This window comes from Alternaria atra (genome assembly GCF_907166805.1).
Source record: "Alternaria atra isolate CS162 genome assembly, contig: 15, whole genome shotgun sequence".
NCBI lineage: Eukaryota > Fungi > Ascomycota > Dothideomycetes > Pleosporales > Pleosporaceae > Alternaria > Alternaria atra.
In genome coordinates this window covers 52,311-67,519 of record NW_025091312.1, presented here as the reverse complement: position 1 = coordinate 67,519, position 15,209 = coordinate 52,311, and the positions used below count along the sequence as shown (strand labels likewise).

The 15,209-nt window shown below is 51.2% G+C and overlaps 4 protein-coding genes across 4 annotated transcripts; 1 reads left to right on the top strand and 3 right to left on the bottom strand.

The window, feature by feature from the left end:
* Window positions 1-4,869: 4,869 nt before the first annotated feature.
* Window positions 4,870-7,174, bottom strand: ALTATR162_LOCUS69 (uncharacterized protein; the record flags this gene model as incomplete). Its single annotated transcript, XM_043307662.1, has 2 exons — window positions 4,870-6,866; window positions 7,027-7,174. 2 exons carry the CDS (start codon window positions 7,172-7,174, stop codon window positions 4,870-4,872), a joined length of 2,145 nt encoding a protein of 714 aa, XP_043163597.1.
* A 413-nt stretch (window positions 7,175-7,587) lies between these two features.
* Window positions 7,588-7,917, top strand: ALTATR162_LOCUS68 (uncharacterized protein; the record flags this gene model as incomplete). The annotated part of the gene is made up of 1 exon (XM_043307661.1): window positions 7,588-7,917. One exon carries the CDS (start codon window positions 7,588-7,590, stop codon window positions 7,915-7,917), a length of 330 nt encoding a protein of 109 aa, XP_043163596.1.
* Window positions 7,918-8,771: 854 nt separating this feature from the next.
* On the bottom strand, window positions 8,772-10,160 carry ALTATR162_LOCUS67 (uncharacterized protein; the record flags this gene model as incomplete). The annotated part of the gene is made up of 5 exons (XM_043307660.1): window positions 8,772-9,288; window positions 9,339-9,623; window positions 9,689-9,789; window positions 9,843-10,061; window positions 10,113-10,160. 5 exons carry the CDS (start codon window positions 10,158-10,160, stop codon window positions 8,772-8,774), a joined length of 1,170 nt encoding a protein of 389 aa, XP_043163595.1.
* Window positions 10,161-11,499: 1,339 nt separating this feature from the next.
* On the bottom strand, window positions 11,500-12,506 carry ALTATR162_LOCUS66 (uncharacterized protein; the record flags this gene model as incomplete). The annotated part of the gene is made up of 4 exons (XM_043307659.1): window positions 11,500-11,926; window positions 11,978-12,189; window positions 12,239-12,362; window positions 12,418-12,506. 4 exons carry the CDS (start codon window positions 12,504-12,506, stop codon window positions 11,500-11,502), a joined length of 852 nt encoding a protein of 283 aa, XP_043163594.1.
* Window positions 12,507-15,209: the final 2,703 nt, after the last annotated feature.

Here is a 15,209-nt window from a genome sequence, read left to right as displayed (position 1 = left end):
CGCTCACCTTAACGACGAGGAGAAGTACATAGATAAGTAGCGCAAGTACGGCCCTATTGGCGTCCTTTTTAACGTAATTACATCCATCTGCACGCCGCAAACTCGACAGCTATTAGAGCGCCTCCAGCGTAACGAGGCAGAGGCGATAGGCGTTACAGCTAATATCTAGCAACTTGTCAAGCCTGTTAAGACGCGCTAGAATAGCTATTTCGACACTTTTATACGCGCAGCTAAGCTATATAGTCCTATTGACAGCTATATTAAGATCAAACTTAAGGAGCACAGTGCCGCAACAGCACTATCACGACGCCGGAAGACCCGCGAGCAGCTGCCTGCTGCGCAGCTGCGACTATATGTACGCAAGGGCAGACTAAGCGGCAAGGACTAGGCCACGATTACAGAGTATATCTAACTCCTTAAGCCATTCGCCGAAGCTACACGGCTGCTTGAAGGCCGCGGCTGACATGGCCGCTACGGCGCTATATAGGAGGTTCTAGTAACGTTTAAATAGCTTCTTAACTAGCTTAAGGCTCTTAAAGACCGCCTTAAGGACATTAATCACAAAGATCCTAACGCGCCTAAAGACCATCTTGTTACGCACGTTAACCTTGCGCATAGTAAGCTTGCTAAGTACTACGAAAAATTTAATAACGCGCCTGTTTACTACGCCGCTACAGTCCTCCACCCGCACTACAAGAACTACCTTGCGGCGCTCTAGAAGGTGCCTAACACCTATGTTACCGCCCGCGACAGCGTCCACTATCGCGATGGCTAGCTTAATAATAACTATTAGGCGTTCTTGCGAATGTGGTAGGAGCGGAGCAACGCTGTGGTTGACGTAGCTAACGCAGTAACGCCGCCGCAAAAGAAGCCCTGGCTAGGGTTGTTAGCGTCGCGATCAGCCTTTCTGCAGTCGTTGATTAAGACTAATCTGCGGTAGGTAGAAGCAAGTCTGAAGGAGGATGAATACGAGATTTAGAGGCGGCAACTGGCGTTAGCTGAAGAGGATTAGCTGTTGCTTAACCCGCTGCTCTACTAGGAGTTAGTTGCTGGGCAATTTCCAGTACTCTCTAAATTTGCCATAAACATACTTACAATACCGGCGGCAGCAGCAGACTGCGAGCGGACATTTAGCGAGCTTAGCGACATGTTAGGCACGCGGAGACTCTATATAAAGCTAGAGCTTATCGCAGCTTTACAGAGTTTAAAGAGCTGGAAGAGTCTTAGTATACAGCCTGCAGCTACCTCTACTTATGGGCCAGCACATGTACTATTAGAGGAAGAAATTTCAAAAATACAAGAGCAGCTGTCTCAGTTTGACATTAGCTAATTTAGTTCAGTTAGTTTTAATTTACCTAGAAGGTCTTGGCAGTCAGTTCAGTCAGTCCACAGTAGCAGCAACGTCAGTTCAGTTCAGTCAGTTTCAATTTACCTAGAAAGTCTTGGCAGTCAGTTCAGTCCAGTTCAATGACCTTCAAACATCAGTTCAGTCAGTCCGGAGACCTCCGGACTGACTGAACTGACTGATAGCAAGTCTGGTCGCATCCATATCCACTAGGTCCGTATCGGGTACCCAGCGCTCAATCTCCGCGCATTTTCGCCCTGTAGCAAGCAAGGATGCGATTCAAAATGCCTTCAACCCACAAGCATATTAGGAAGCATCAATTAGTCTACTCACGCGTCAGAGAGTGTCCTTTTCGGCTATTAAATAGAATAAGTTTAAACAACTAGCTCTCGCGGGTAACCTATACATCAAAGACTCCCTTATTACCTCACGGCGCACGATAGTCCAATATATTGCAGCAAACTATAATTTTTACAGCAGCGAGATCAAGGACAGTCTCACCACCACGTTAAGTCCAATCCATATCTTAACAGACCTCTAGACATCGCCACATAGACACTCTCTACCTGCTGTGTGTGCACAGTAGGTAGACAAAGACTATAGGCTTTATAAGGCACTACTATCTCTACCAGAATGTCTAGAGAGTCATTCTAGAGAAGCTCAAGCGCAGGCAGTTATCAATACTCTAGAGAAATATAGGATACAGTCATAACTTAGATAGCACCAGACTGGTCATCAATCAATCAATCAATCTAACGCCGTCTAAATTGATTGATTAAGTGCTTTTTAGACTCAGATTGAGTTGAGATTGATTGAGATTGATTGAGATTGATTGAGATTGATTGAGATTGATTGAGATTGATTAGGGACTGATTTAAGATTGACTTTGACCTATTAAGAATTAGTTGGGTGTTTTGCCTTTAGGCCTATTCTTCTCCACGATCGAATTGACTGTAAGGCGCTGAGTAACTCTGGCTTCATATTAAGTCGTCGTACACTAAGCAGATCTCCAAGCTCACTAAAGATTCTCTCGCAGTCAGCTGAGGCAGCTGGAATAGAGTAGATGTCAAGGGCTAGTTGGGAGAGAACCGGGTATCGAGAGCGCGTAACCAGCCAGTAGTTGATTGGGTGCCTTGCGAGAGGGTCGTCTTCCGCCAAAGGCGCCTCGCGCTTCCAAATATCATACTCATCGTCCATTGTGCTGGCTACCTGCTTTTGGCCTGCCTTGATAGAGCTCCGAAGGAAGTCATCCCGCCCTAACGCTCTACCAACCAAACTTGTCAACAATACGGCTGGCCGGATGGCTTGAAGGCCAGCCTTATTAATATAGGTATCCAGCCAGCCGGCCGAAGGCCGCGAAAAATAGGTATCCAGCCGGCTGGAGGAGTAGCAAAAGCCGTATTTGGCCGGGTTGGCCGGGTACTTTTACATATAGAAATAAGTAGGCGTTGAGGCTATTGATTTTGTAGCAAAAGCTATCTCACGATACTTTTTTAGTGTTGTAGTTGCAGGTAGTTTAGGTAATCACCCACCTTAACGCGTCTTCCTATAACGTGGTTCACCATCGAGCGCCCCACCCCATCGAGCGCCCAAGTTTACCCACCAAAACGCCAGCGCAGCAACAACGCGTAATGTCTCAACACTACAAAGCCTCTAGACTCTACAATGAAGCTGATGTACAGCTTGCTATCTCTGATATCCAATGTAACCAACTAAAAAGTCTGCGACACGCTGAGGCAATTTACAACGTTCCCCGAAGGACAATACAGCGGCGACGCAACGCAACACACTCTCGACGCGAGTGTGAGCCGAATCGGAAGAGCCTTACAAAACTAGAAGAGGAGGCGATTGTACAGCGTGTACTCGACGAGTCTTTACGTGGCATACCGCCCTCGAAGGCACACGTACGAGATATGGCTGACAGACTGCTGCGAGAGCGTGGCGGGAAGCCTACAGGCAAGAACTGGGTGGACAGGTTTATCGCGCGTACACCTGAGCTGCGCACGCGGTGGAGCCGTCCGTACGATCGCCAGCGAGCTGTCTGCGAGGATCCAGCGGTTATTAGGCCCTGGTTCACGCTCGTTCAATCGATGAAGGCGAAGTATGGTATCGCGGATGAGGATACCTAGCACTTTGATGAGTCTGGCTTCATGATGGGCAAGATATCCTCTCAGCTTGTAGTTACAGGCTTAGAGAAACCTGGGAAACAGAAGAAACTACAGCCTGGCGATCGCGAGTGGGTTACCCTGGTACAAGGCGTCGCTGCGACAGGGCGCATCATCCCACCGTTCCTCATCTTTGCAGGCAAGGTCCTCATCTCTACCTGGTATGCTGATCTACCTCGCAATTGGGTTATTGCTGTTTCTCCTACTGGCTGGATTAACAACGACCTCGCGCTCGCGTGGCTTAAGCACTTTGACGCTTATACAAAGGCGTCCTCTGCTGGAGCATACAGGCTGCTTATTATTGACGGCCATGAGAGCCACTGCTCAGTAGAATTCCAGGACTACTGCAAGGAGAACGAGATTATCGCTCTCTGCATGCCACCTCACTCGTCGCACCTGCTGCAACCACTTGACATTGTCTGCTACTCGCTGTTGAAGCGCTACTATGGCAATGGGATATCGCTCTTGGCACGCAGCCGCATCCACCACATTAACAAAGACACCTTCCTACCAGCCTTTAGAGCTGCTTTTGAGAAGACGTTTACAGCAGAGAACGTTTGCGCAGGGTTTCGAGGCGCTGGGCTAGTCCCGTACAACCCAGACGCTGTGTTATCAAAGCTTGATGTACAGCTGCGTACGCCAACACCACCTGCACTAGACACTGTCGCCTGGGAGGCGCAAACACCGCGCAACACCCGCGAGATAGAGGCGCAATCTACGCTGATTCGAAATTGCATGCAAAACTATTAAGGGTCTCTAGCAAGTTCATTAGATAAGCAAGTTAAGCGGCTAAGTAAAGGCGCTTAGCAGATAGCTTATAATATGGTGTTAGTGCAGGAGGAAATAGGCCGCCTTCGAGACGCTGTTGACACGCTTACAAAGCGCAAGACCTATAAGAGGCGGTACGTACGCGTAGAGGAAACTCTTACAGTTGGTGAGGTATCTGACGTAATTGCTGAAAAGGAGGGTAACAGTCGTGAGAAGGGTGAGACGCCTGCGAAGAGGGTGCGCGCAGAGAGGCGCTGCGGCCGTTGCAGCGAAATTGGACACAATTCCCGCACCTGTAAGATATAAATAGAGGACGCAGATGATAGCGACGCGTCTTATTAATACTGTTCTATTGCGTACTGCATAGTAATTTGTTGTGGTGTTGCATTGTGTCGCTGCGCAGGCGACGCAGCGGGGTTTAGTGGCCGACTCGTTGGGGTGGCCGGCTCGATGGTGAACCACGTTAAAGAAATTAATTACGACAACCTTGTTTGCCTCTGGCTGTAATGCCTACTCTGAACACTCTAGATCCGTTCGCGCCGTCCGAAGAATTTCCTTCATCCGAGTGTACAATGTTGTATCTTCTTTCTCCTACGGTTTATCCATCGGGAACACTGCCCGTCGCAACCTATTCACATGTGGAATCAACGGCCGGTAGTATGGCGTGAAGGCCTTCGTGATCCGGTTAAGGAAATGTCTCTCCGTGCTAACAAGCCCTAACTTCAACTCCGCCAACTCCTCCGTGGCTAAATAATTCCACTTTTCGAACTCCGTCGCCCCAACGTCTTTGGCTGGCCCATCATAATGAACACACACCCAGAAGAGGACCCAGAAGAACGACTCAAGATCGTGCATGAACGAATGGTTTTCCTCGAGGAGCACTCCTATTGCCATGAACGCCCGCGTGCCAGTCTTCCCACGCGCTCCGGACGGCATCTCCCTCCGCTCGTCGACCGCAAGGTCGAGATCGATCAAAAATCCCGGCCAAGACGGGTTTTCGGCATCCTCGTTCACCAGGAGGTTGCTCAGTGATATGTCGCGTTGAAGTATTTTGACTAGTTCGCGTAATGACTCATGCCCGTCTATGCCATTCTCTATTGTAGCAAGCAGACTGACTAGGGAGCTTGCTTTATAGATGGCCTTCCCGTAGTCGCGAACGATGACACGGCGGTGGACCCTATTCACAATTGCAAGTTTTGTTGGCGAGCTCGAACAGGTGCGCTTGCTGGGCGGCAGCGAGGCGTCGGTGCAGCTCGATGATCGCTTCCGTCCGGCTGCGCTGCTGCTCCCGTCTCTCCGCGAAGCCCGGCGTCCGGTCGTGCTCGGTGGCGGCATTGACTTTTCTGGCTTATAGTTCGTTGCCTTTGTTATGTCCAGCCCTTTTCGCACGTTTGCGCGGATGTCGTCGTCTTGACCGCCTACACGGACCGTCTCATGGTGGAAGTACCTCGCGACGTTCTTCACCCCCTTCTCCGTCGCCGCGCGTAGCAGCTCGCCCTCCTCCTCGCGCTCCGGATACTGCCATGAGTCCTTGACAACGAGCGGCGTGCCAGGGTCTTCTTCTTGATAATCTTTCCAGCAGGTTGTTGCGCAGCCGGCGATGCAAGGCACTCGTTTGATCATCTTGTCAACGACGAGGCACTCTTTCCCATTCTCACGCTCAATCTCGATGTACCGCTTGTCTCCGACTGTCACGATAGTCGGATCGAACCCCAGCTGCGCCTCATTCATCCACAGAAACCCAAGCATTGCAGACACAAACTGCAGTCCATCCTCATTGATGTCGAACTGCTCAGAGGCGATGCCCCCAAGTCGGTCGAACTCCCACAGCCGCATAAAGGGTCCGCAGAGAGTGAAGCCAAGAACGAAGCGGCGGTTGTCTTGCGCGGCGAGCACCTCCCTTGCGTACCGGCCCAGGTCAAGCCACGCCTTGGACGCTTTATCGGCTGACGGGTTGCTCTTCAGCTCTCCAGGTATGAGGATCTGCGACCAGCGGCACTTCGAGTCCGCGCCAGCGTCCGGATCGTCCACAAAGCCAATGTCCAGCTTGCGATCGGCCGTAGAGCCTTGCAAGAATCGATGGGGCTGTGCCAGCGGTCGCCGTGGACTCCGGGGTGTTGACAGGTGCTCATCCCCAATGTCCAGAAGCTGGTCTATAAGCGGTGCAAACCAGCTCAAGACATCCTTCTCCTTCGCCCCTTCAGGCCAGCCCTGCCAGCCGCTCTCCATCCGGTAGAGCGGGCTGTCTCCTTCCTTGCACTTGTCCAACACAGCCTGTGCCGCTGTTCTCAGTCCCGGCACATCTTCGAAGAATGCGTCGAAGAAACCGGGTACGCCAACGTACAGGTGTCCTAGCTCCTCCTTCAGCACATCGTCGACGTGTTTGCGGTGCTCGGCCGAGTTCGCGAAGCTGCCCGTATTGATTGACAGCGGTGTTTGTTGGAAGGACGAGGAAGGGCGGGGCGGCGGCGTGGATTCGGTGACGGCTTCGTATACCCTATCCCAAACAACCTCATCGGGCTGGTTGTTGATGATTGCATCGAGTAGAGGTCGTATCCGTCCGTCGTCGAAGTTATCGGAGCTGACCACTGCAGAGTCTCAAGAGGTCATGGAAGAGGGTCTTGCCTCTATGTCGGGACTGCAGAATTCGAGCGGCCGGGAGAGCTAGCAAAGCAGAGAGAAGATTGACTAACAAATCCTGGGTTTCTAATACGCGTTAGAAGTGCAGTAAAGATGTTCAGCCTGTACTACCTTCATAGCCCACCTGGTCAAGCGCTTGTGAGGAGTTGGAGACGCCGAAGTCTTCGCATATCGATCTGAAAGTATTGCGAAAGCCATCTAGTCCTTCACCTATCGGTTTAGACTGTATGATCTGCGACAGCGATTGCGTAGACATCCTCGAAGAGACATGTCAGCCGCCGATATCTTGCCAAAGCGTGGTCGTCGCAAACGCGATCACTCAGAGTTCTATGTGATTCAGAAAGGGTAAGACAAACCAAAGGTGACGAGATAAGACGTGTGATGTAAGTGGTGATGGTTGGACAAGGTAGAGACAAACACGCGACGACGCGCAAACTTGGCCGGCGCGACGGCACTTCGGATTACCGATGATGACGGCCAACCCGGCCCCCCAGCCAAACCGAGCCACGTGAACACCAAAACAGCTCTACAACTTGAGGCTGTACAGCCTCACACAAAAGCTATTATCGCCATTTTTTCTAGTGCTGGTATCTATAGGCTTTAATTAATATATATAGCTATTGATATCGTGTGGAGACATTCGACGTCAGAACCATCAAGCACAAACCCATGACTGTGCCCGACCTGTCAGAACAAGACCCATGGGAGAGCCGGAAAGCATGGGGCGATGTCATATCCTCCCTACGCAAAGGTGACATGAAAGGCGTTTCAGCAGCGAAAAACGCACTCGAAAATGGCCAAAGGCAAATGCGAAAGGACGAAGAAGCAAAGGGCGACAAGTTCCAACACGTCTTCTTCAAAAGGGTACCCAATGATCCGATATTCGACGAATTGGTCAAGCACGACCCTCACGCTTATACTGTTGACCCATCAGGCGGCATATGGAAGTCGACAAGCAAGCCGCGGAGCAGCGACAGCGCCCGTTCCATCGCGACCTAACACCCTCGAACCAAAGGATAAGCGGTGCGCAAATGTAGGGGCAGACGAAAGAGGGTAGAAGGTCAATTAATGGTCAAGATTAACATCGCAGTGGGGCTGCTGGTGTAGTGGGCACAGCCACGACATCTGACGGCTATGCGCCGGATGGACCGGTACAAAATGGGGCCTCGCATGAAGTGGTCGGCGACGTGAGGTTCCGAGGCGAGAAATGTCCTGATTCGGCAGCGGGGAGGAGAAGCGAATCCCGCTTTCAATCGTCGAACACCACGGAAGTAACCGATGAGATGGTCGAGAACTTCTTGAGGGCCAAGATCAGTAACTTGCGGTGATCGGTGCTGGTGAAGAGTTGGGGTCCCCAGGATCATGTAGTTTCTTACTATTGGACCCCTTTTGGTTCGACGAGCATTTTGCATTGCAATGACTTCAAGTTCATGTGTGTGGGATTTACGGTCCTACTTGGGCTCATACATGGGCAAACCGGTTAACCGGTTTCGCTTACCGACCGAAACGACCAATCGGAACGATTTATACATGGGCAAAATGATCGGTCGTTCCGATCGGTCTACATTTTCAACTGGTCTGATTGGTTGGGCCGGTTAAACTGGGGGTCGTTCCGGTAGGTAAGCGAAACCGGTTAACCGGTTTGCCCATGTATGCTTGGGCTCCACATCACGTAAGATATCACGATGTTTTCGACTGCGACGTGTTGCAGGCAAGTTTTGTTATGAAGTGTTTTTTATTACATTGTTTTGAGTGGCTCGCGCTGTCACGAAGACGCTGTCATAAAATCTAAATTAGCTAATAACACAGTGGTCAATATCGTTGACTGTCCACTCCAGTTCCATTCTCTCCTTCTACCGTATCTCGGTTTTTTGGTTGATGTGTGTCTCCAAAGTGATTTCGCCAATCCGGCATTCCTCATCAGACACCTTGCTTCCTCCCTTGATTTTCCAAGTATTGAACACCTTGTCGGTTTTCTCGTTCTCTGTGGATAGATCGTCGCGTAGCCGGACTGGCTGAAGGTTGCCCATTCCGTAGTACTCGTCGATCTCTGACTTGGGTGTTCCTTTCTCAGTCTTCAGCAAAGACATTGTCATGCTGAAGAAGCTGGGCTTCTTCTTCAGCTCTCTGTTTGGGTCGTTGTTCCATTGTGGTGTTCGCGGACCTGAAGGGCCGAACGATGAGTTTGAAAATCCAAATTTCTCGGAAACTTGTCGCCAGAGGGGACGGAGAGTAGCGAGCGAGCCAGCTGTGATGGCCAGACCTTGTTCAATGTCGGACCAGATTGCTATGTCGACGGTGGCCCAGAGGAAGTCGGGGTTCCTGAAATCCATGACGTAGCCCATGCGCACACAGACTGCTACACTAGCACTACGGTGGCGTTAGGAATAGTATGGCAAATGGATGCCAAGACAACTTACATGCAAGCCATGCCGAGAATGGGAATCAGCAAAACCTTTGTCTTGACCGACATGTTCAAGCCCCAGATGAGGAAGAAGGGTAGAATGGCAAAAGTGAAGTCACTGATGACCGAGATTACGCTGTATAGGAACGTAAGACCAATAATGATGTCTACGTCTATGCAAGTTCCTCCATCGATGCTTTTGTTCCAGAAGAAGCTGATTGGGTGGCATTGGAAGAGGGTGACGAAGAAGAAGACCAGTCCACAGAGGACCGTGAGGCCCATCGCAGCGTAGATGATGTACCTAGATTTCAGCGTGCAAAGTCAGTATACGTTTCACGCCCAATTCGTGCAGCAATTGTTGCTTACTGGTGTATTTTTTTGACAGTGACACGCAGGAGGAACAGGCCAATGGACACCTTGGATGTAATCATCGCCCAGCAGTATGCGATGTAGCAGAGCCACCAGTACTGTATGTACTGTTAGTATTGTGGCCGAAACGAATGCACATGTCTGGACATACGCGCATTGCTTTAAACTGTTGTTCACCCGAAAGTGTATCCATATGGCGCCCAGTGCCATAGTGAATACCACCGATTGCGCAAGTGGCGAACATTACATGGCTACATAATGCTGCCACCATCCACCAGTCGTCGGCTCCGAAGGCTTTAACGACGCGCGCTCGCGCGTAAACTCGTAGGACGGTGGCTATGAAGGCTAGAGAGACGAAGGTTGAGCATACCTGCGAACATCAGTCAATGGCCTCCACTTCGCTCAACTTTCTCCAACATACCGCCTGTAGTTCAGGTCCCCGGTTGTCTCGTTCGTGCCTGGAAGCCATGATAAAGGCGTGAATTCGGGCAAATCTGGTTCATCCCCAAATTCCTCAAGAAGCCGGCGGATTTTGACTCCATATACCTCGTACCCAGAGCCCTGGGTATCAGCCAAAATGAGCCAACCCACACTTTAGCGAGTCTCGACTCGATGGGAACCTAGGGGAAAGACGGCTCGTGGGCCTGCCCTATGCTACTGACTCAGGCATGCGAGACGCCGCGGGTGTGTCTCCTCCTTCACACCATGTTGATCCAAAGCTCAGGCATTCCGATAGGGGACCAGGGGTCTTGTGGCGATTATTTCCGTAGTCGCGCAGCTTCTGTTCTGGGAATGCATGATCGGTCTCTTGCCGTGTTGCATCAACGTAAGATGATGATAGTCTGTTGATAGAGCATTGCGGCTCGTGAAGCTCCCGCAAGTATGGGCTACCCGCGCGCGACAAACATCGACGGACGCCGTTCTGACAACCAAGTGCCCGTGTTGGGTGCAGACGTCAGAGTTTTCGGTCCCAGGTTCCCGCGTGCGCTTTTTTCGGGGTCTACAGACTGACCTCGATTTTGATTTCTAACATTCAGTAGAGGCGGCTAAACGCCAAGCGACGCTGTCGTGGGGCGGCACAGAGACGGGAAGGATCCGCAGTTCCTCAGGGAAAGTTGTCGACGCCTCTTTGCTTGCGCAAGTGCATCCAAGTCGTGAGTCTGTTGGGATAAAATCTCCACGGGGCGTAGCAAGCGAAGCCATCGAGCATGATTTTTGGTAAAAACACGTGGGAGCTGCATGGGTGGCGAACCTTGGAAGCTGTCGGCGACCTTAGCGGCAGATCGTGAAACTCAAACACCCAAGAGCTGATGAATGGGACATGGGGCACGACTCAGTTGCAATGCACACCAAGCCACCTGCTGACTGCTTATACAGTAACAACGCTGTCGCTCGGGTCGCTCTCCGCCCCCTTGAAGCCCACCGAGGCTACTCCCAAAAAGTGCGTAAGGCTGTTGACACCACGAATCAGATCGAAAGGGGAACGCCCGGGCAGAGATGTGACAGGTGCCACGAGTCGTACTAACTTTGTAGACAGATTCGGACTGATCAGTCCGGTACGGAACCGAGTTTGTATCCATCCATTCGAAAAAGCTATTCGAAAAAGCATCAACACAGCCAATGCTAACCATCCTTGCATCTTTTACACCATAAACCCTCTCCAGACCCAAGACAGACGATCGGCCTCTAAAATGACCTGGACGAGAAATGAAGCCCAACTAATCAGCAACCGGACGTTCCCATCGACGCTCGCATCCTAATGCAACACCTCGGCCCATCACGAACTGTCCGTCCTTTACGCGTTCTCACTACGCACGAGTGCGTCGGCAGTAGCAGCTCACATTGACACTAACATCCGCTACAGCAAGTGCAATTCTCAGCTGCTGCCCAATGATTTCTGCTTCGTCTTTCCGACCCAACGTTATCAGGCTCTCGTGGTAGCCACGCAGCGCCCATACGTTGTTCGGATGTTGCCTTGCCCGTGGTAGCGTATCATCGAACCCCAGATCTGCTTTATAGACTGCGGCCGCATGTTCTATTCGGCCCTGCTCCAACAAGAGAGCGGCATACGCATGCCGTGTTGGCTGCATCCATGGCCACGGCTCGGCGTATGTGAGGTCGTCGTCACGCTGGATAGCTGCTTCGAGGCGTTTGAAAGCTTCTTCGTAGTTACCTTTGCGGTACTCAAGCTCACCGTCCAGCATTGCTATCCCAACTTGAAGGACAACGTTAGACCTATCTGACTTAGTATGTCCTTTGCACAGCCTTCAGTTTTGGATACTGTACCTGTTAGGGAAATCCCCACATATCCGAGATGCTGGAATACGCTCCACGGCTTCGACCAAGGCGTCGCGTTCCTGTTGTGCGTTCGCGATGTCGCCAGTAACGGCGTATGCAACGCCTTTACAATAATGCATCATTGCCGTTGTCACACAATGAAGATCCTTATCTAATGGCATTTCCAGTGCGATGAGATCTTGCCATCGCCCAAAGCGGACCTCAAGATGGGTGTACGAAGTCAGTACACGTCTCACATGGAGTTCGTACAGGGGTATGGTGGCCGGTACCATAGGCTGCGCCGCCAAGTTGACATGACAGGTACGCTGTGAAGAAGCAGAGAGTGGTGACCATAAGTTTGTCATCTAATCCAAAACCTTTCACTATAAAATATCTATGAACTATGTTAGATGACTACCCTGTAGAATAAAGAAATGGACGGGTCTAACCTGACGTAGCATCGAAGGCCAACGGTGAGCCATGTCAAGACGAAGAATGTAACGGCTATGCCTGTGACCTGTCCACTTCGATCTTCCATGATTCAAGGCGTGCCGTTGGTCCCCAATCTGATTGATCCAAGCAATCTATCTGGGGGATAATACCCACTAATCTGCAGCACTCACAAGTGAGGGTATAGTGCTACGGGGTGAGCCGATCTGTACTGCGTCAAAATAAGGATATGTAGGAAAGAAGAGAACTCGCAACCAGGAAAAAAAATGTTTTAGGCACAATATAGCATTATATAGTATGCCCACATCCTTGTCCTTTACCCTTTATAGATCTTGCTTCACTAATGTGTCAACATTTCCCCTATCCCATGTGGTTTGCCCTGAGAGTCTACGCTAGAGAGATGTAGGCAAGGGAACTCTACCGAGTCTTTCCTCGCGTGGCAGTTGATCCGCATCCGTGCAGGACAAGGGTCTCCGAGGGGCGGGAAGAGGCGTCAAGCTAGTATTACGGATGATCCACAGTTCACTTCTCAGGTCGGGTACCTCAACCATTGTGCAAAACTCTGTACACTGTCTAGCGTTAATCACAACAACAACTACAACACGCTGTTCAGAAGCCAGATCGCCTAGTGACATGCTCTAGGATCTTTAATAGTGATGGCTCTTGGACGCAGTAATCAACAGTTACGTGACTTTCTATAACAACAATATTTCTGTTAACACTATAACGGCTCTTTCGAGGTTGGACAGGTCTGATCATCTCGATTGCGCTCATGGTGGATCTTGGAAAAATTGCAATGCCCCTCGATACGAGTCGTGGTAACCAATGCTGGACTTCAGCGAGCAGCGGCAATGAGTCGAGCCCTCCCATCTGGAGTATCAAAGCAAGAATAGGCGATTGTTGGGTTTTAGCGCCCTGGCACCGGGAGCTCGGGTCGTGGTAGAAGTCCGGTAGCTCGAGGTCATTGCGTTCGGACTCACCCGGAGCCCCAATGGCTACCCCGATCCTAACGACACCTCCGCAGTCCTACCTAGAAGGCGCACATGGAAGCTAAGCGCAAAGGTGTTTCAGGCCCAACAATAACTGCGGACACAGTCAAGCACGCTAAGAGTGGTACAGGCAGGAAATGAAGCCACAGGATCGCAGCTGGAGCAGACGGAAGAGCACCTTAAATCCGGCCAATAGGCAACGAACATAACCGAGGGACGGGACGAGAAGGCACGCTTCTGTGGGCGGGTAGCAAAAGTCGGACAGTTTTGCCGACAAAGAACCGTGTGCAAAACCCCTACCGTGCCCCCGCATGCGATGAGCCACTTCGGCCGATGAGCCACCCGGAACATCACAACATTGAGATACCCACAACTTCAACGCGTCATAACTCCACCACCATGGATCCGATTCAAGAAGTGATTGAATATTTGGAATCGCATAAAGGTGAAGAACAACTGTAGGACCACCAAGTTGCAAAATATTCGGGGTTGATCGAACGACGTTGTCACGGAGGTACAACCGTCGTATACGCTCAAATGCAGAAGAAGCGCGCCAGCGACAGTTACTCAGCCCACAACAAGAGGAGGAGCTTGTCAAATACATAGAAAGATGCACAAGGGACGGCTTGCCACCCACCAGAAGCATGCTGCAAAATTTTTCCAGTGCGGTTGCGAAGTGGGAGGTTTCTGACAGCTGAATTGATCGGTTTCTACATCGCCATGCCGACAAGCTCACCACCAAATGGAGCGCCGGGATGAATCGTGAGCGCCATTTGGCTGACAGTAAGCGCAAGTACGAGCTGTACTTCAATCTATTACACTCTAAGATGCGTGAACACGGCGTTGACGAGCGCAACACGTACAATATGGATGAGAAAGGCTTCTTTGTCGGCATCAACAGCCGCACCAAAAGGATAGTCTCCAAGGCAATTTGGGAGTCAAAAGAGCGCACCACAGCGCTCAGAGATGGCAACAGAGAATGGGTAACGCTGCTGGCTTGCGTATGCGCTTCTGGAGAGGCATTACCGCCCGCTCTCATCTACCAGGCACCTCTGGGATTCAATCGACCTGGGTTGACGACCTTGTGGCCGAACAACACCAACTTTTCATCTCCCACTCAGCGACGGGATGTTCAAACAATGACCTGGGGCTTGCCTGGCTTCAGCAGGTGTTTGATCGCCATACAGCAGCCAAAGCTCGCCGTCAATGGCGGCTTCTGATCCTTGACGGCCACGGCAGCCACCTCACGCCCGAATTTTTGGAGTATTGCGACGCCAATCGCATCCTCCTCATGGTCTTTCCACCTCATTCAATTCACAGCTTGCAGCCGCTCGATGCCGTCCTCTTCGCGCCGCTTTCGAGGCACTACACCGAGGAGCTCACCCACTACCTCCAGCGAACCCAAGGCCTCACGAGGATCACGAAACGCGACTTCTACAGCAAATTTTGGCCGGCGTGGAGCTCTACAATGACCCCGGAGCTCATATTGAAGAGTTTTCAAGCTACAGGCGTGTGGCCGATGGACGCAGACGCGGTGCTAAAACGCTTCAACAACCACCCACAATGACAAGATGAAGACGCAGAAATTGGAGAGCATGGCGACGGCGATAGCTGGCCTGAGCTGCACAAAACTTTTGACGCTGCAGTTGCTGACAAGGCCAGAATTGAAGCCAAGCGGCTGTCGCAAAGCCTACACTCGCTACAGGTCAACAACGAGCTTCTTCGCACTCGAAACGAGGAGCTACAACACGAGCTCAACGTCATCAAGAAGCGCCCGACGCAGCGGACAACACTGACTACAC